The sequence below is a fragment of the Marmota flaviventris genome, chromosome 16 (genome assembly GCF_047511675.1).
Source record: "Marmota flaviventris isolate mMarFla1 chromosome 16, mMarFla1.hap1, whole genome shotgun sequence".
In the NCBI taxonomy this organism is placed as follows: domain Eukaryota; kingdom Metazoa; phylum Chordata; class Mammalia; order Rodentia; family Sciuridae; genus Marmota; species Marmota flaviventris.
In genome coordinates this window covers 50,698,801-50,720,047 of record NC_092513.1, presented here as the reverse complement: position 1 = coordinate 50,720,047, position 21,247 = coordinate 50,698,801, and the positions used below count along the sequence as shown (strand labels likewise).

Here is a 21,247-nt window from a genome sequence, read left to right as displayed (position 1 = left end):
CCAGGACACCAGCAAAATTATTTGATTATCTTCATTTAATACTTGAATTCTATTTCTGAAAGGATGTACCATTATTGATGAAATTGAATACACAATAAGAATAAGAGATACCTGTACTCCCATGTACATTGCAGCATTAGTCACAATAGCTGATATTTGGAAATAAGCATTCATTGATATGCCTATCAAGGGATGAGTGAATAGAGAACATGTGGTCTGTACATACCATGGAATAGTACTCAGTCATAAAACAAGGAAATCCTACAACATCATGGTAATTTGTTTCCCAGGGGTAGATCTTGTCAGATAATAGGAAAGTATTTCCTATTATCTAAAGGGTCATCAAAAGGAATCAGAAAGAAGAAATACTTGAAGACATCATGCTAAGTCAAATAAGTCAGTCACAGAAGGACACCTACCATGATTTCACTTATATCCAAAACAGTCAAATTCATCCAAACAGAAAGTACAATGGTGGTTTCCAGGGAGTGTAGGAAGGGGGAAATGGAGAGATATTCAAAGGGTATAAAGTTTCAGTTATATGAGATGAAAAAAAATCTCTAAAGATCTGTTGTGCAACACTGTGTTCACAGTTAACCTACTATACCCCACACTCAAAAAAATTAAGAGTTTAGATTTCATGTTATATACTTTTTACCACAAATTTCTAAAACCCTCTTCTGCAATGCACATGGCAAACTGAATTGACAAAAAAATAATGCACATGACAAACTCATACACACACACACACACACACACACACACACACGAGGGGAGAGCATTTAAAAACAAATAAAGATGGGGTTCTGGTGTAGGCTCAGGACAAGCCTGCTATGCCCAGCACTCCCAGATCTAGAACCAACGCAAGTTCATGGATGTGTGAACTGTACCCCATGCTCACAAAAGGCCCAAACTTAGTTTAATACTCTGCTGTTGCCATCTGGAAATTCTTAATAATTTTTTAAAAGGGGCACCTCATCTTCATTTTGCATGTGTACAAATCATGCAGATGAACATATCTGTTCACACACTTATGTAGATCTTTCCACGAAATTGGAAAGTGGTAGTGTCCAGTCATTATTAAATAATCTGCACAAGATGGAACAAAGGTTGTAAAATTTTTTTAAATGTCAGGATGTTAGAAACAGGTGACTTGCTAAAGGAAGCTTTTGTGACCATGTTAAGTAATTTAGCTGGGAGTACATTGTAGGTTGAAGTAAAAGAGGCTTGGAAATCCCTTAGTTTGGACTTCCTATTATCTGACAAGATCTACCCCTGGGAAACAAATTACCATTGCTACCTTCCCAAGTACTTCTCCACCTGGGACCCGGGAGACCTGGAAACTCATCAAACTTCCTTCAGCCTAATGTCTGATGATATCCTTTGCTAAAAATGTATCCCTTGCACATATCACAGTAACAATAACTTCTAGAACATGTAGGGGACCAAAACTCATTTTCACCAAGCCTTCAGCTCTGTTCTCTGAAGGATTCCTTGAGGGTCATCTAAAGGAACCAGAAAGAAGAAATACTTTCAGAGACTAGAGTTGAGTGTTTTTGTGATACTTGGGCAACCAAGTTGCCTACAGTATTTAGACAACTTAGATGAAGAGGAAAATTTCACTCTATTCTAAATGACTTTAGTTTACACAGAGATAATTTATTAAGAATGATCCAAAAAAAAAAAAGGTATTTATTTTAAGGTCTAATCGGACTAAGTTTTTTTACTTTTCCTGCCTATGGTAGAACACCCTTCATAGGAATCTCAGGGGCATAAACTACCCATTAAGATAGACAAATCACCAACTTTAACCTTTTAAAAAAATAGAAACAAATAAAGAGAGGTCCTTTTACTCTACAAATCAAAGGTCCCAGCAAGACCAAACAGGCTCCTCTCTCCATTACCAATGGTAATAGAGAGGAGTATGCACTGTTTGGTGGAAAATCCAGAATCCAACTTTGGCAATTTTCCTATCCTTTCTACCAGCCCTTCCACCAGGTTTCTGGGCCATCAGCAAGTTGAACTGGCTTGTACTTTTGTTTCTTTTCCTTTCTTCTCTCTCCACTTGAAGCCCAACAATGTCATGATCAGAAGACAGAGTCTGCAAATGGGATCATCAGTTCCTTACATAATGATGAAAGTTGTGCCCCCTGCAAAATCACAAAATCACAATCCCAAGAGAGCTTCTATCTCATTAATACTAAAAAAAAAAAAAAAAAAAAAAAAAACACCTGTTTATTTCCTGAACTCACTCTAAGACACAGCATCTGGCTTCCACATGCAAGAAAGTCTATGACAGTAAATAAGTTAGCATGCCTTTCTCTAATGAACCCCATTTACACTCCAGAGCAAAATAGACAGGAAAGATTTTAACAAGGGATCATCCTAGAACATCTGTATCTACAAACTGAAGAAAGTCTCTTATCCATATCTGTTGTTTAAATGCCTTCTTTTTCTTACTTTTCATGGAGGCTTAGATTCTGCAATCTGTATACGGGGTAAAAATGGGAGTTCATAACCCACTTGAATCAAAGTGTGAAATATGATATGTCAAGAACTATGTAATGTTTTGAACAACAATACAAATTTTAAAAATAAATAAATAAATAAATACATAAATTTTGGAAATATCCAAGTCAGTGCACAGAATCAAATATAGTTGGGGTGTTTAAGCAACTCCAAGGAATCTGGGCTTTCTATTGGTTGCCTATATTTTCTTAGAAAACAAATTCACTGAGTCAATCTAGAGCTTTTAGTGAGCACCTAGTATGAACAAGTTCAATATTACTATCCCCACCTGTCATCTGAGAGCATAAGATTTATCAGCTGCTTGAATCAGAAGGGAACTAAAAAAAATGAAAAGGAGAACAATCTTCAACTCTCAGACAACCTCAACACACAAATTCTTTGGGCATTCAAAAGATTTGACTCAATTATTCAACAGGAATTTTTCTTGATGCCCAAGTCCTTGTAAATATCTAATCAAAATCCTTTATATTATACCTCAAGTTACTTTTTTTCCTATTGTTTGTGTAGAGAATAATTATTCACTAACTTCCATGGAATTGATTTCAAGCCAACCAGTAGTGATTGAGGCCCTGTGATGTGCCAGAAATATAGGCCCAAAAAAATAGGATGTTGAAGAATTATGGTCCTCGTCCTATCAGCAAAAGATATATATGCAACTAAATATTAAACCAGTAGCATAGAGGCTGGGGTTTTGGCTCAGCGGTAGAGCACTCACCTAGCATGTGTGAGGCCCTGGGTTCGATCCTCAGCACCACATAAAAATAAATAAATAAAATAAAGGTATTGTGTCCAAATACACCAAAAAAATAAATATTAAAAAAACAGTAGCATAAAAAAAAAACAGTAGCATAAAGAAATGCAGCAAGAAAACTGAAGTTTGTCCTTCCTTTAAAGATTAGTAGCATTTCACTGGGGAAGAAAGCATAGAAGACCATTCTAGACAGATGGTAGTAGATGAGAACAGAAAAGTAGGTAAAAGGAAAACTAGCAAAGACATGACAAAGATCTTGAACTCCATCTTATGGGCAACAGGAAGCCATTCAAAAAAGATACTCAAGCCCATATCTGAAGGCAAAATGACCAGCACCTTATTTTAGACCAATCAGTATGGAAGCAAAGGAGACCACATAGTAGGAAATAACTAGAGCCAGTATCGAGAGGCTATTGCAAAAGCAACCAATAGAACTATGAATGTAGAGCTATGCAGAAATTAGATTGGAAAATCTATAAGACTACATGACTGATTAAATGAATGGAGTAAGGGAGAGGAAAGAGAAGACTATCCTGAAATCCATAGATTGGGAGTATGATGGATGGTGGTACCAATAACAGAGAGGAGGAAAGACTGTGGATAATAATTTCATTTGGGAACAAACTGAGTTTGTGGTGCCCACTGGACACCCAGGTGAATGGGTCAATTAGGCATCTGAACTCTCATACAAGGACGGCAGGAATGGAAGCCATCAGACTACAGTTGATGAGCTCATGCAAGGTCAAAGGAGAAAGGAAGGAAGGAAAGAACTTGAAGCCATCCACAGGAAAGAAGAAAGAGGAGAGGATGGAGAATAGTGAAAAGTATTCAGGAAGAAAACAAAAACTCCTGAAAGTCAAGCCCTAAGAACCCAGGGAAAAGAAAGCTCCAAGGATGAAGGAGATGCTCTAAAGAGATAACTCAGGATGGAACTGCAAAGATATTGGATTTGGCAGATATGCGACAATTGAATACGAAGAAATTTCAATAAAGTGCTAGAGGAAATACAGACAGCAGGAAATTGAGATGGGAATTTGAAGTGAAAAAACACAAGGAGGATGAGGGAAAGAAATGAAGGGAGTTCTGTTTTGTTTTGGTTTGTTTTCAGAACATGGAAGGCAAAGTCTGAAAGGCAGAACAGGTGGGGAATCCTGAAGAATGAATCAAACAAGCACAGGAAATGGAACCCAATAGGAAGGGGATAACTTACAGCCCTACACACACAGGGAATCATAAATTTATGGTAGTGCAGTATCCAAACAAATCCATTCCCCAATAGTCCTCAACAACAGGAGAAAACACACTGAGTTGATTCAAGTTGGAGGAGTGTTAACTATGAGGGTGGCAAATATAGGAAGAGAGAAAGAAAGCATAGGGGCCCAGGGAGACTCACTGAGCTGATCCAAGATGGGTGGGGAAAACATGGAGAGACCGATTGGATTGGAAAATTGGAGGGCAGGAGTCTCTATTAAGTTGAGACAGGATCTCACTAAGTTGCTTTAGGACCTCAACAAATTTCTGAGGCTGGCCTCAAACTTGTGATCTTCCTGCCTCAGCCTCCCAAATCCCTGGGATTGCATAGGCCTCTGTCCCCAGCTCTATTGAGTTTTAAAGCATCAAAACTCAAGGGTGTTTAGGGAATGACAGCAGTGAAACTAGTTTGTACTGAGAGCAGAACTTCAAACAAAGTTTCAGTGTAGACCCCTTCTGAGGCACTAGTGGTTCCAAGAAGTATCCTTGATGGGAAAAGGCTATTTCCCATTATAGTTAAACAGTTACCAGGGTTCACTTCTAGGTATTGTAAATATTTAAATATTGAAATGGTAAAGTAAGGGGCTAGGGATATAGCTCAGTGGTAGAGTGCTTGCTTCACATGCACAAAGCCCTGGGTTCAATCCCCAGCATCGCCAAAAAAAAAAGAAAGAAAGAAATGTTAAAGTAAAATGTTATCATAGGGCAGGAAGGCTTTGGAACACTGGGACACTAGAAACTCTGCAGACCAGTCTTAACACATTCCTATGTTCTAAAGAAAAGACATTAAGCCTGTTAGAGTTGGCTTTCCACTTGAAACACAGGCCCTGATATTACAAAAAAAAAAATAATAATACTGGCTTAAGCAATGAAGGGGATTTATTGACTTATTTTACAGGGAAGTCCTAGCTTCGGGTTTTGGTTTGATTCAGGGTCTCAGGGATGTTGTCAGGGACATCTTTTCCTGTCACTCCTGTGGAAGCACAGTGTCAGCTCCACTGTGAGGTTTCTTATGTGGTGCATTACATTACACACCATACCATTCAGAAGAAAAGAAAGAATACTTTTTTTGGAAGGTTCCAGAAAAAAAAATTCCTCTCTAATCTCACCATCCTAAAATGAATCACATGCCAAGCTATGAAATATAGTCAGAGGATACAATTATCCTGACTGGTTATAACTAGAAGTGGAGTTAGAATCTCCATAAAACCTGCACGAAGTACGTGTGATTAACCAAACAAGAATCAGGGTAGTTAAGAGAAAGGGAGTTGGATAATATCATGCTAAGCGAAGTAAGTCAATCCCAAAAAACCAAAGGCTGAGTTTTCTCTTTGGTAAGTGGACGCTGATTCATACTAGGGGGAGGGGGCATGGGAAGAATGGAAGAACTTTGGCTTGGGCAAAGGGAAGGTAGAAGAGGGGAGGGGGTATGGGATAGGAAATATGGTGGAAAGAGTAGGACATCATTACCCTAGGTACAAGTATGATTGCACAAATGGAACGACTCTGCATCGTGTACAATTAGAGAAATGAAAAGTTGTGCTCCGTTTGTGTACAATGAAACAAAATGCATTCTGCTGTCATGTATAACTAATTAGAACAAATGAAAAAAAAGAGAAAGGGAAATGTGCACAGATACATGTCATATTATTCTCTTTGTGGTTTATCGGTAATATTCCTCCTTGATTTAGGATTCTGTAATACATAGCAAAGACATAGCTAAGAAGAAAATTAACTTGGACCACATGACATCACCTACTACAATGCTAAACTGTTTCTTTAAAAAATATTGTTCCATTATGTCCTTTTTCCTGTCTATGAATCCTTGCTTCAAATTATATTTCAGTTGATGGGGGACATTTCTTAGGCAGCTATACATAACTGCTCTGCTAATTATCACTTTGAGAGCAGTCCAGTTCCCAGTCTGTGTTTCAAGATATCCCTTTTCTTTTATTCTAGGAAGAAGTATTACTGTCTTGAGGCATAAGGTGAATTCTCTTTAATTTGAAAATATAATCCTTCCTTATTAGAATGAGAAAATAAAGACTTGTGTGACTTGAGTTTATTGCAGCCTTTTGCCTACATGTGGCTTTAAAGTTCATTTTATCCTGTTGCAGAAATATACCTAATTAATTTGCCATTCTTTTCTATGTAGCTTTTCCTAAAGGGATATCAAGTTAGATTCTTGATGAACACCTAATTAATAAGTTCATTTTACTTCCTATATATGCTTTGCAGCTGTCCTATTAGAACATGAAGGAAATGTCATGGTGAATTTTGCACGTCTTCTGGCTCATTTATTCACTCAAGAAAGATATTTCTTATGTTCTCACAGTGTATTGGGCATCAAAGTACAATATATCATCCATGCCCTCCAAGAGGTCATCTAGCTAGAGACCTGATAAGCACTTATGAAACAATTAAGAAATAGGGCAGAAGAGTGTGAAATTAAAGATCAGGCCAGGCACAGTGGTGCACACTGTAATCCCAGTGGCTGGGGAGGCTGAGGTAGGAGGATTCCAAGTTCAAGGCCAGCCTCAGCAAAGTCACAAGGCCCTGCCTCAAAATAAAAAGGGAATAGGGATAGCAGCTCAGTGGTAAAGCACCCCGGGTTCAATCCTCAGTACTGCAAAAATAAATAAATAAATATCAGAAATGGCAATACAGAAAAACAGTGCAAGGGTTGATGTGGGGGAGTGGATATGATGATGACTCTGAGAGAGATTCCTAGAAAAAGAGGACTTGAATTATTGAACCTGAAAGAATATTGATCTTGGGGAAGTAAGAAGAAGTTCCAGGTATGGGAGATTGTCGGGAGTTGGAAATGTGCATCTGCATTTCAAAGACTGACAAGAACCTGTCTTTCTAAAGATACAGGATTGTACTGAAGAACAGACAGGAAAGACTGATAAGCAAAGAACCTAAACCCTACAACAAAGGAGGCTATTCTGAAATATCTCATCAGAGGAATATGAAGTTAAAGCTACCTGGTTGAAGGGGAAATGAGCAAGGCCCTGATGATCAGCTACAAACCAATGTAAGAACCCAGTGGTAGGCAAGAGGCAGCCGCCAGGGAAGCAGACATCTCCCTTCTCCAAAGAAGGATAACAAGGAAAGAGAAGAGGCCCAGCTCCATCTTGGTTTCTAATCCTGTTAACAGCGTGAACAGGATTGTGTTCAAGGCCACAGTGGGGCATCTAAGCAAAATCACTCTGTGAACATTGGGACATAATGCAATCGGAAGTTGACTTCTGGATCCCCAGAACTAATGCCAGCTAGCTGTGCAGGTTCTCTCCATGATAGCATTGATTTTTCCCAAGTCATGTGATGGAATAGTTTATACCCTGGAGGGTCATTCTCCTTCCAAAAGTGCCTGTAACAGAGAGGTCCAACTAGAATGTAGAAGAAAAATAACACTAACTAGTGACCTTAATGACTTGAAGGAAATACTGCAATTGTCCAAGAGCCTAATGTCCATTCTGGGAGAATGTGGCTTACTAGTATATTTACTCCTGTGTGCTGGGACAGTGAAGTGTTACTTATTCAATATGAAAAAAACATCCAGCCTCAGCATATATAGGTGCCTATGTATGTCACCAAATTTAAAATCTAGGTAGTTTCAAATTTGTGTGCATATTCATGTAGAGTTTTGTTGAAAATGCAGATTCACTGGTTCTGATGGAACCCTACAATTTGCATTGTTAGTAAATCTCCCAGATGACTGTTACAGAAAAATACTACCTTCCTCCCAGGGGTTAGTCAAGCTCTTTCTATCAGCCTGCCTGGCCCATTTCAGGTTGTTTGATAAATTTATATTGGGTTGGATCAGTGTGTTCCCAGCCTCAGCAGCAATAAGGCACATATCATGGATTATTGAATACTACATCGTCTTCCTAAGAAAAGTCATAACTGGAGTTATCCCACGTAAGAAAATATAGCAACTTGCCAGATATATGAACTTCACTTGGTATTAGTCAAGTCTGGGGCTTATCTTTATTTTCTTGACAAGTCATTATCCTTCAAGCAAATAAATTATGTTTCTTCATTTTCCCATTTACCATAGGAGGACTACATGGCAGGGAGAGGGGCAGGCTAAAATGGGGAAGACAAACTCCTTATCCAATAAAACCCAATGTAAATGTGAACTGACTATATTCATTTTTTTAAAAATTGACTACAAATGGGATTTCTATTATGGATTCCTCCCTATATGATTCTGGGCCTCAACTGCTGAGCTCTAAAAATACTTTCTGAACCCTTGCTGTTCCTTCAATACTATTGTGACATATTTATTGATTTATTAATTGAATACATTTTTAGAATTCAAGTTAGGACATTTTAAATTAAATGATAAGACTTAAAGTGTTTTTCAGTACAATGTTTTTTTAAACCCAGAAATAGTTGAGGGCTCCAAAATAAACACCACTTGGGAATTTATGGGAATTTCATGTGAAGGCTTTGTTTGAAAAGTTCCTTTAAATTTTAAAAACTAATTCACAAATGACTTTTTTTTGTGAGGGGACTGAGGATTGAACCCAGGATTGAGCCACCTCCCCAGCCTTTTTTTTTTTTTTTTTTTTTGAGACAGGGTCTGTCTAAGTTTCTCAAAGCCTCCCTAAACTGCAGAGGCTGGCCTCAAATTTGCAATCCTCTTGCTTCAGCCTCCCAATCCACTTGGATTGCAGGCATGCATCACCATACCTGACAAAATACATTTTCTTTTAAAGGTGTCTATCTAGTTAACTCCTTATTTTATCAAGTTCTTGTTCCATCTACCTACAACATGTTAGTCAGAGACAACTTTGTGTATCTCTGAACACATTTTTAAACCTCCAAAACTGATGTCAATCATTTTCATACAAAATTTTATCAAGACCCATTTAGTATACAGTTACTTGTAAAAAGAACAATGTTAGATAGCTATTTTAGAAGTATAACTAATACTCCAGTATTGTCTGCCACCACTCCCTAGTAACTTTCTGAATATGGAGCAATGTGTATACACACTAGGGGATGGAAATTAAAGTATGTCTTATAAATGTTCCAACATCCATGCCTATTTATGAGCTTAATGTCTTCTTAGGCTTCTCCATCTGAACAGCTATTTTAAATTTTTAGTTGAATCCAGTAACCCATCAAGCAGATATCAGAGTACAGTTTCTGAAAATATGTGGATGCTTACATAGATATTCCAGACATGAAAAATCTTATGACTGCTAAAGAAATATAGTACTTTAAAAGATTTTAAAGTAGTTATTTCCTGAATGTCTTTTTTCTCCAAACATTAGACCAAGTTGCATTGTTTACAAAAATTTATTCATACAAATTTTACACACTTTATATAACAGTTATCAAAGTCCTAGTTATAGATATCATGTGTGTAATAATACTTGGTTAAGATGTTTTGATAATCAGTTGCACACAAAATAAGAGCTTCAAGACTAACATCTACCTAAATTATCACTATATCATAAATCTGCTCCAGTTTAGTAAGGCTCTTGGCATTTCTAAAAAGTATACAAAAGATTAAACTGGGTGATCACTGTAAAATGCTTGCAACTAGCCACGGGAACACTAAATTAGACTTCATAAATAAAAGGTTAACTAGAGCCCTATTTCACCACTAACAGCTGACACAAATACAGAAAACTCTGCCCATTATCCAAGAAACAAATAATTAAGACTAAAATGCAAGCTGATGTGTTGCAGCATTATAGGGCCACTAAATAGCCATCTGTGATTCGTGGCGATTTAAAAGGCGAAGAAAGGCACTAAAGCTGCAAACTGCATCCCGTGTCACATTGCCTGAGGAGACTGCGGAATTCAAGAAAGATTGATCCTATACGCAGGACTCAGGCATAGATCGAATGCCTCTCTGTTTTTACTGTTTGCAATGTGATCTCCTGGCAGCATCCATCCCGCCTTGGGAATGCAAATACAATTGTTTTCTTTGATGTCTGACTTCATACTGATCAAATCCATAAAGGAAAAGGAAAGATCCTTTAAATTTTAAAAACTAATGCTTAATTTTTTTTTCTTTTTTTTCTTTTTTTCCTAAAAATTTGTGCCTGAAATTTGGGAGATGGACTGACTGGTTAATCTGTTGCTGCTTGATCTGGTTGCTGGGTGAAGGTTCTTTTGTTTATAAAGATTACTCTATATGTTCAAGGAATTGACAGGAAACAGACATGCTTTCTTTAGCCAAGAAAGGATACAAGGGTGGTTTAGGGAGCTTGCTTACCTCATTCTTGACCACAGATATAAGATAGTACTCATACATAGAAAGATGAGGTTTAAATGATTTATCAGTTAGTAAAACTGAGCAACATGTGAACACTACACATTCTATTATGACAAAGATTGGTTTTATGAAATAAATTTTACTAAGCAATAAGCCATAATGTAGAAAAATACATTTTACCTACAAACTCAATAAACAAGAAACAAAAGGTTCATATTTAGTGCATAATTACTTAGTGGTAGCTACACAGGAGTTCCTAAACTTTACAATAACTGCTTGCATCAAACAACAACAAAAAACAGAAGCATTCACAAGTTTAAGATAAGTGAATGAAAAAAAATGGTAAACAGTACTTAAACAGTGCAGGAGGGTGGGAAGAAAGGGTCTTCAGAAAAACCACAAAGGAAAAGGGTGGCTTCTACAGAGCTGGGTTCAGAGGGGGGGAGAATCCTGGCCATTTCACAAGATGAGAAGCATGGACAGCACTGGAGAAAAACACATTGTACTTTGCATCCGTTTCCAATACCCAGCACCCAAAAATCAGGCAGGCAGTGGACCTGTGGTGGGACTGGACTCACTCCCAGCTTCCCAGACTTGGGGAGCCTCATACCAGTCCCGCTCCAGGGTCTCCTCCTACTGCCTTATGCTCTGCCTCTTCCAATATACCTCTATTTCCTTCATTTTTGTTCCAATTGCCCTAGCCTTGGGATATTTGGTTCCCTGGTGAATCAGGAAGTACAGAAAAGAGAGCTTCCTACCCAAGCTCCCCTTCTCTGTACAGTCCCTTCACTCTTCATCCAGGGAAGGGAATCAATTCTGGGGAGAAGCACAATTTGGATTGAGCTGTTGTTTTATTAGAATTTTCCTTCTGGGCTGAGAGTCTGAAGAGAGACAAATACACATAAAAGTAGAATCAAAGAAAGCGAAAATATTGGAATTGCCACCCAGCCAGTGGGACAGTGCCCACTTGAATATATTAGGCTGGGATTGAAGCAGCCTGCCCCAGAGACTCACTGGGAAAGAATGCCCTCCAGCAATTCTCCAAATCATTACCTCAAAATCCCCCTGGAGCAGGGCATCATTGTTTATGTACAGTAGCAAATGGTCAATATTAATATCTTCAGGCCTGTCGTGGATAAAAATACTATCCTTTTAATTCCAGTTTACAAAAATAGGAGTAATATTCAAAACAATGATTGTCTATTTTTCTATTTATTTTATATAAAAACATAAACAGCTCAGGCAAATTTTCAATCCTTGTGCACACTTTGTATGAGTTGCTCTCTGTTATACTTATATATATTCTTAATATATATATTTATAATATATATTGGTCCACAAAGTATATCTGTGCATTCTCTAGTGCTTTGTAAAAAGAAAAACAATATTATTATCAAAATATTCATTTAATGGCTTTACTTCATACATAAATACATGTTTGGATAGAACACATGAGCGATGACTTCAGTCAGTTTGGAAAACGACTTTTCACTGTGTCAGGGTTGTATACACAGGGTAGTAAGTAACTCATCGCTACAAATACGCTATTCGACGTCCTTTGTTTTTAACCCTTTGTTTATACCTTTTCCCCAGGACGGCCGCCAAGTATTTCTTGACAGCCATTTGCTTCCGGTAGCGGCTGTAGCTGTCTGTGAAGATTCCATCCGAGTGGCGCTTGGAGAGCGGCTCCCAGTCCTCCTCCGCGCCGCCGCCAAGGTTCCCACTGCAAGGAAAGGGGTCGGGAAAAGGGTGACCAGGCGGGAGATACAGATTCAAGACCTGCGGGAGCAGACGCGCCCCACCCCACGCGGGAGTCTCCAGGGGGGGACAAGGGGCTCGCACTGGCCACCGCGCCGCCTTCTCTCTGCCAGGGAGCGGCTTTGGAAAGGGCTGTGATGGAAGCCCCCCCAGGCCCTCCCTACCACCCAGGATTTCCAGGCACCAATTCCTACAGTAGGGCCCCCCCCCCAAAAGAGATCAGGGAAGATGGCCAGTGATCTAAGTCTCTCCAAAGGCTGCCTTTTAAGATTTGGCCATCGTTACGATTGCGCTCGATTTCCCTAACTGTTCCTCTCATCCCCGATATACAAAGAAAATAACCAAAAGGCCCTAAATGCCACGTTGGCTGCTACCCTGGTGTTTATATCGATCCCGCATTTCCTAGTCAAATACAAGCACTCCTCTCCTTCCGCACGCTAAGTTGAAAAACGTGATAATAATATAAGTCGACAGGCTGTAGGCAATATTTTTCACCGCATGAATTATTCATTGCGAAAATGTAATCTGTTTTCCCGTGAGCTTTATTAAAATGTTGCCTTCTGCTGAGGCAGGCTTCACGCAAGCCCTAAGCTCTGGGTTTGTCTGGCGTGAGCAAAAACTGTTTCCCTAAGTGTCCAAATTTAGTGATTTGTTTACTTCGATTTGAATTTATAATAAACACAATGCCCCTCCCCCGAAAAAATGTCGCGTTCATTGGAAATTATAGCAAATCCTCCCGAGAACCTTAAAGGTTTAGAATGACTAGGGGGTTTCGTTTGGTTTCTCTTTCTTTTCATTCAAAACGGATCAAAATCCGCCGTTTTCCTTCCCTTTTCCGCTCTCACCTGATCTCCGTCTCTCCTGTCAAATTTAACATGCCACTTCAAAACCTCTGCCTGTTGCTGGCGGCGAGTACCCCCACACGGCAGGGCTCAGACGCACCCCATCCTCACCTGTACGCACAGACGTAGAAACTGCCCCTCCCACCCCGCGCGCGTTCCACAATCACCCACCCCGGCGCGCGCACCCTTGCGCGCAGGTTAACTCTTTCACCAACTCTTACCCCACACTCTTGGTCATGAGGGATTGCAGGTACTTCCTGGCAGACAGCTGGTCCAGCACTTTGCGGTAGGCCTTGTTAAGGATCCCTTGGGCGACATCTCTAACGGGAGGCAAAATGTATGCCCATGGTCACTGCCTCGCGCCCCCACCGTGGCAGCCCAAGACCCCATTGCTGGGCGCGCGCGCCTCTCGGCATTCAAGCAGGATGACCGGGAAACGCCTAGAGGCAAGGAACTTGAGACTAACTCTCTTAAGAAGTTCCCGAAAGTGAATGCTGGGATCTAGAGTTAGATCTGACCTGGGAAGGTGGCAGATCAGGAGTCTGCGTTCCCCATCTACCGAGGCCCGCACTCACTGACATTCCTCGGGCCACAGACCTTTCGGTCCCTACGCGGTCCTTAGGTCCACACAGATCCTCCCGCTCCTATTTTCCCTTCGGTCTCGTGGGATCGGGCCAGGCAAAAGAGAGACTTTAGGACTTTCATGAAAACGGACGTACTCTGTGGGCCACCACCCTACCCCTACCCACCACCTTGGTCCTAGGGCTCGTGGTCCAGGGCTGCCGCGGAGGCCGCGCCGGAGGTACCTCTTCTCCGCTGGATAGTAGAGAGCGTAGGCGTCATGCAGCGCAGAGGCGGGGCTCCCTGCGCCTGGCGGGTCCGAGTCGTAAAAGTCCTGCAGCGAGTTTCCGTCCTCGTCGTAAGCCTCATCCTCAGGACTGCGAGGTAGCCAGAAAGAGTGGTCATTACAAGTCCTCCCAGCTCTGCGAGGACCCAAAGAGGGGAGATCGCACTGATTTTCCTTCCTCCTAAAGGTCCCCTAAAGAGATCTGTCTTTTCTTCCCGGGCAGAGGTGGGGGTAATGGTAAGGAGGAGGGAACTACATCCAACCGAAATTCCTACTCCACGAGGAAGCTTGCCCACCCCTCTGCTGGCAAAAGGGTTGCCCTGCAGGAGCCCTGGGAAACCGAGTCTCTGCTAATCATGCTACCTTAGTCTACCTTAGTCTCTGCTAATCATGCGTACCTGGCCACTAGAAAGAATTGTGCCCTCCCAGCACCCGAGGTTCCCCAAAGTATTAACAGTCTGGGACGAAAAAAGTTCTAGGAGATTAGACACTGACCAACGCGAAGACCCGAAGGGGGAGAGGCCCAGAGCCGAATGGAGAGGCTAGGTGGGTAGGGGGGGGTGGTATGTGTGGCGGCTAACTCTGGCAGCCACCCCCACCCGAGCCTCTGAGCCCAGGGGAGCCCTTCCCTGCACGGATGTAGGTCACGGAGAACCTCCAGCTTCTATTTTGGGCCTGAAAGGATCTGGCAGGAACATGAATAATAGATGCCCCTAAACTTAGCCGGTTTGGTGGCGGCTCTTTGAGTGTTGTGTACACGCCCTCCGGTGCCTCTCACCCCGGGAAAGTGCCAGGCATACACAACTTTGAAAATAGCTGGAGGTGAAATAAGAAGGCTTTTAAGTACACTAAATAAATAGTTAACGCTAATCTGTTAGTGATGGCGGGGCGGAGGGACCCCATCTCAACACCAGAGCACAGGTCAACAGGGGACCGACATCGCGGGTACCTGGGGACGTCACAGTCTCCCTCACCTACCGCCTCCATCCTTGATATGGGGCAGAAGAGGTGGGTTAAAGCACAAAGCCCCATCGCTTTGGGCCGCTGGAGAGACTCTACCAGGACAAGTAGCTCTCCCTAGTCAGGGCTGGAGTCCTACTTGTTACTCTGGTTGCCTTTCCTCCATCCCTGGAGAGGCCAGACCAAGGCAAGCACATCCCTCAGCACGCGCCACACCCCGTCTTTTCTTGGCGACGCGCCTCAGCCCTGGCCCTGGTACTCCCGAACCAGGTCTTTTTAACCACTTTTGTCCTGCCCTGTACCTAGAGGCTGGAATCCTAACACTGTAGCTAGAACCCATCTCTACCGCCAAAACAACGGTCGGCCGCCCCCTGAGCCAAACGTTTTGGGCGCGGCTGGGAAGAGCTACCCTCCTCACTGCCCGGAGTGCCACCGAGACTCTGCGCTGCCCAACGCGTTTTCACTATCCCGCACATCGGTGGGGGTCCTCTGGGGCTGCGATGGGGAACCCGGGCTGTGCCATCCGATTAGAAACCGGGGGTTAAGGGAAAAAGCCAGGTTTCCTCCACCCTGGGCTAGGCAAGGCTGTCTGCCTGCATGCTTTCTCTTCCTCCTTCTTTGCATCCGTTTCTCCCCCTCCCTCGCAGGCTCATTCTTGTTCTTTTCTCAAGTTGCTTTTTCTTAGCCATAATAAACTGCCAACACTGCCCTCCCCAAGACAGTCTGGGACACAAAATGCAATTGGAACATGGATCCCTTGAAAGAAAGCTCTTGAGGAGAAAGAATTCGAATGAGGTGAAGAGGAAGGGCGGAGGGGAGAGAGACCCCGCCCCAATAGTCAGAAAGCGCTGTAACAAAGCAAAGTCCAGGGAGCTTCACATTCATCCCCCTGACTAGCGTTGGGAACCGATGTTCTCCGAACTCGTCCTAAGAATAGGTAAAAGAAGCCAAGCTGGGGACCTTGCCCTGCCCCCGCCTCGGGCCAGGTTGGAGGAAGGGAGGTTTCTCCAACACTCGGAAGCTCACTCACGGTACCCGGGTCCCAGGAATGCGTAAGGTTGGGGGAGGGGTGCCGAGCCGTTGTGGAGCCTGCCTGGCCCTGAGGATTAGCTAGGGCCAGGACCCCGGGCCCAGCCAAGATTGACAGAGAGAACTGGGGATACGGGGAACAATGCTTAGTAGCCTGTACCCGGGGAACTGTAGGAGGGCGACCGTCAGAAAGTGTTCGGCAAAGGGAAGCCCCGGCTCAACACAGGCGCCCAGCACCTACCTGATCCCGGGGAACCGGAGTCCGGCGGCGACAGGTGAGCAGTAGACGCTGCTGTGCATTATTATCCCATAGACCAGCAGGGCCAACCTTGCTCCGCTACACATGGTCATTCTGCGCAGGATGGAAAAGAGGACACACAACCGTGAGAACGCCCCTGGCCTTCTAACCTGCGACCCCAAGAAACTCCGGGAGCAGGGGGAGGGAGCGCAGCTTCTGCTCCCTGCGTTGAATACCACTTAGCGACAGCCAGCGCGCGCCCTGCCACTTCTCGATTGCTATAGTTAGAAAGAAAACATGTTTGCATACACCCAGCTCCCGATAACTAGACAGACCTGGTACAAGAAAAGCTAATTCGTACCCTGATGCCAATGCTGGCGGGAAAAAGAAAAAAAAAATCAGCAGTCAAGTGAGTCGTTTGGTTTGGTGAGATTTTTTTCCCCCCTTATTATTCAACTCTTACCGCTGCTGTGAGAGGGTTTGCTGCCAAAAAGGATGGCGGGCAAAGGGCTCCTTCAAGTTTCTGAGCTGGAATCACAACCCGAGAGGCATCACCGTCTGGCGTTGGTGTCTGAGGAGAAGCCGCAGGAATGAGCAGGAGCCGCAGGAGGAGCTGGAGGACTTGTTTGCTGGGGCTAGTATTCCGTTCAAAAGTTTGTAGACTCAGAACTAGGAGGGAGCGTGACTTGGAGAGATGTATAATCAAGAGGAAGCGACGAGCCTAAGGGAGGGGGAACGGAGTGGCGCTTAAGTCCGCCGGGAGAAAGAAGCAAGTGATAGAGGAAAAGAGGGAAAGTCAAAGAAGGGGAGGAAGGAAAAAGAGAGAGCCGGCCGTGCAGCCGGGCTGCCCAGTCAGGCAGCTTCTAGAGTCAGGCAGCTCCTTCTCTGCTCTGAGGTCCCTCTGGCTGCGTCTGAAGATGCGGCTTCTTCTGCTGCTGCCGGTGGTTACAGAGGTGACCGGACGTCTGCTCGTATTTATATATGCAGTTAGCAAAAAATCTACCAGAACATGGTTTTAGGAGAACCCTCTTTGCCAACATCTGTCTGCCTCTTGCCTTTAAGTACAGAATATTTTGTTGCACTGTTGCGCTCCGATTTTTATTCATGAAGTGACTTCCTCTTTTTTTTTTTTTTCAGTCACGTAATGATCGAGTATCAGAAAAAGACGTCAGCATCCCAGTCCCTCAAGGAACATATTAACTATTCTGTGCTGTCCTCTAGGATGATAAGATCCGGAGTCATCGACTTCTCATAAACACCTTTCACTCATACAATCCAATTTTTAAGAAGTCCAATTATTTTGATGGTTTTCAATTTCACCCATTTCTCAAGGACAGGTAAAGAATTCGTAGAATTTCTAGGAGGGTAAAAGTTATGTTTTTAACTATATCCCTACTGTTTCTCTTTTACTTTTTCATCAAGCCTTACCAATGGGAGCTCTGATCTCTGGAATGAAGCACCATCAAGCTCTCCTATTAATAAATTTAATTTAGATCTCCTAATTTCTTGCGTATGTTCTTTCAAATAGACAATTAAATGTGGAAGTCGTTTTGTTTTTAAAGGGAAGTCTTGGAGGATTTTCAGTAAATTTCTAATGCGTCTGGCTGTGGTTGACAGTCTGGCTACCAGTAGATTGATTAGAGCTAAGGCCACTTCAGGAACCGGCCTGTGGAGCTGTCCATACTCTAGGTGCTGAACTGTTTGGGCGCAGATGCTACAAATGTTGAAAATTGCCACCAGTTTAATTTTCACCAGAGCCTCTCAATCTGAAGACTTGGCAGTGGTGCTATTAATGTAGCAATTCATTGTCTAAATCACTCTGCTGTTCAGATACAACACCCTTGCAATGTTCATGAATGTCCTAATGCTGACAACCATCTCCATCCCTGCCTTAGAATTCAGTAAAGAGAAATCTGTTCTCAGTCCTGGATCTCTAGTTTTTTCCTGTTTGTACACCTTCGCACTTTCTGTGGCTCTTACTGATTTTAAAAATTGAAACTGCGACATCATGTTTTCCACAAGAATTGAAATTTTAAGAGTTTGGTGGTGAGAAATGTTTTTTACACTTACTTTACAAGTTGAATTCTGTTTGGGGAAATACAGCCAGACTGGAAAACAGGAAGATTCCCAGTACAAGTTCACTTGCTGAGGATTTCTAATAGAAATCCCTCCCTTGGGAATGGTTAATTTTTTTTAACTGAAAATGACGTATGAAGAGAAAAGCAATAAGGGAAGAGCACATTCACCCTGAACTTCCAAGTCCCTGTAATCAAGAAGATTCATAAATTTTTACTCCAGTAAGAGATTTCGGGTCTACTTCCTTTTAAAGGGAATCACATCCATAACATTAATGTGCATTTTAATTATTTGGATCTAACACAAAAATTAGAGTCTGACAATTAAGTGGGAGTGTTTCCTGTTACTATGATTTGAATCTAACATTTAAATAAGCTGTATTAGTTCTGTATGCTTTTCCAAAAACATAATACTTCTCATTCTCAATGCCATTCCCGCTCTTATTTGAGATTTAATACTTCCTCCAAGAAGATAAAGTTGTACTTATTCCTGGCCAGGAGTGGACCAAAATTGCCTGCTTCCTCAGTTTCTTCCTAGCTATGCTCTAGGCTTCCTGCCTTCAATAAAACTTAAAACATATCTACATAGGGATGAATCTCTTTGTCTTGGCTGCACATGTCCGCTGATTTATGTCGGAGTGTTTACATGCATGTGTTCGCTATTCAGTTCTGCCTCTGCTCCCACACAAAGAGCCTGCGGTGAACACCACCGGATAATCAAGCAGAGAAGCCTTTCTTACTAAAGCGCCCAAAAGCTATTACCTACTGTGGCTTTCCTGTCTTCCGCCTTGCTTCACGTCAAAGGTGAACCCCATTAAAATCCTTACTCTTTCCTCCCACGCGAATTCCGAAATGAGTTCAATCTGGAGAAAATTTGAAAATTTCCAAGACTCCTTGTGCAATTCACTCAGCTTTAGTAAAGGGAGCCACCGTGTGGGGAGTTTGTTGACTTCACGGCCTATGAAAGGGGGAAAATCACAAATAAGAATAACTTGGTGAGGTGGTTCAATTGCTGATTCCAAGGGCCCCTAGAGATCTGAACCATGTCTCTCTAGCTTACAAAAGCTGTGGCCTCTTGCACTCCTCTCGGTTGAGGTACGCTTATACGAACTCGGGGCCCAGCACCCCAAAATCACAAGCCTAAAGCCGGGAGCCCATTTGCTGGAATAAAAGTATAAGCAGAGGACTTGAGAGCCTTGATCACTGGCCTCAGAAAAATCAGGCTTTGGAGACCCATAATCTATTGCTCAGCTCAATCTAAAGACTCACCAGCCCCGCCCCACAGTTGCTTAAGGATATTGAAACCCCCAGCAGGATCGTCCGGTCGATTCCCCCCCCCCCCCCATTGCCAAGGGCTGTGTCTAACTAGGCGAGTTTAGCGAGGAGTTGTTCCTGATCTTGACAGTTCTGGCCTAGGGCCCCTGGTCCGGCAGAGGCCAAGAACGCGGAAAGAGTGGAGGAACTAGAAGCTGAGCACTGGCGGGAGGGGTCTGCGAACTGCGGGAGCCTGGGGCTGCAGCCCTCCTGCTCAAGCCTCCACCCAGATCTCGGCTCTCTTTTGGATGGAGAGTGAAGTCTCAAATGACCAAAACTACCTCCCCCAACTCCTCCTCCCAAGAGTGGGAGGGTTAAGGCTGCCTGGGGCGGGAGTGTGGAGGGTTTTGTGTCTGGGCTCTTCCCGGAGCGTCGAGGAGGAGGGCACCCATCAGCCCGAGACGCCAGGCTAGAGAGACTGGGAGCCACCCTGCACACACGCACGAGGTGTCCCAATGAGAACAGGGTAGGAAACTCCGGTCAGGTACACTTGTTAATTACGAATGCAGATGGCAGCCTGGCTGGAGGTGTAGGGCGGAGCCTGGGCTATGGATCCAAAGGCCTCTCCACTAAGGGCCCTTTCTGGGAGAAAGAAGAAAGGAAAGGAGTTAGGAGAATGGGGAAGGGCAAAACAAGGGGGAAGAGCCTTCTAATACTATTTTGTTCTTACTCAGTTTCTCTCCCAAGGGGGGTTTTAGATCTTCCTAAGGTAACTGAGATTAAGAGCATGAGAGAAACCTCCTGATCGCCTATATATAATTGAAAAGGGGGAACACAGGGTTGAGGAGGACAGTAGAACTTTCTATTTGCAGATAACACGAAGGAATTTCAAGTCTTCTTTCCAACACCCCCACTTCTCACCCATACACCCTCCTCCAAGACTTCCCGGACTGGTGAAGTTTTTCCCACAAGGAATGTTGAGTTGGAAAAATTAGAGGAACCAGGGAAATCTTCAGTGTGGAAAGGTCTCACCTGTGCCCTCCGGGAGGCAGAATGACCCAAGACCTTTGGGGCTAAACCTTGACCTTCCAGGAACAGGTTGTATGAAAATATTTGTTGGAAATCATGAAAGTCCCTGTATTTCAAGTCTCTAATGTATCAACTCCTTTTCATCCCATCAATTGTCCAGAGGTGAAAATATTTTTTTATCCAAAATGGTCAACACTACCATTTTGGATTAAAAAAAAAAAAAAAATTCCTGGCACATCTACCTTTCTGGTGCTCAAGCCTTGAACCTTGACTCAAACCTCCATTCAGTAAACTCTTTAGCCCACAAAGAAGTAGATATTTTTATTGAAGCAGGAGGAATATATCTGGTATATTTACTGACAGTTTGAATTTGCAGATGGTTTCACAACATTAGCAAATACTATAGTACTTGTATTGTCTTGTCTATGCCAAATCTCTGCTTT

The 21,247-nt window shown here is 42.9% G+C and overlaps 1 protein-coding gene across 1 annotated transcript; it reads right to left on the bottom strand.

The window, feature by feature from the left end:
* Positions 1–12,305: 12,305 nt before the first annotated feature.
* On the bottom strand, positions 12,306–16,559 carry Adcyap1 (adenylate cyclase activating polypeptide 1). Its single transcript, XM_027942955.2, has 4 exons — positions 16,450–16,559; positions 14,179–14,310; positions 13,594–13,692; positions 12,306–12,495 (listed from the first exon to the last, which is right to left on the bottom strand). The coding sequence occupies exons 1-4, from the start codon at positions 16,557–16,559 to the stop codon at positions 12,306–12,308; spliced, it is 531 nt and encodes a 176-aa protein (XP_027798756.1).
* Between the last annotated feature and the right edge of the window lie 4,688 nt (positions 16,560–21,247).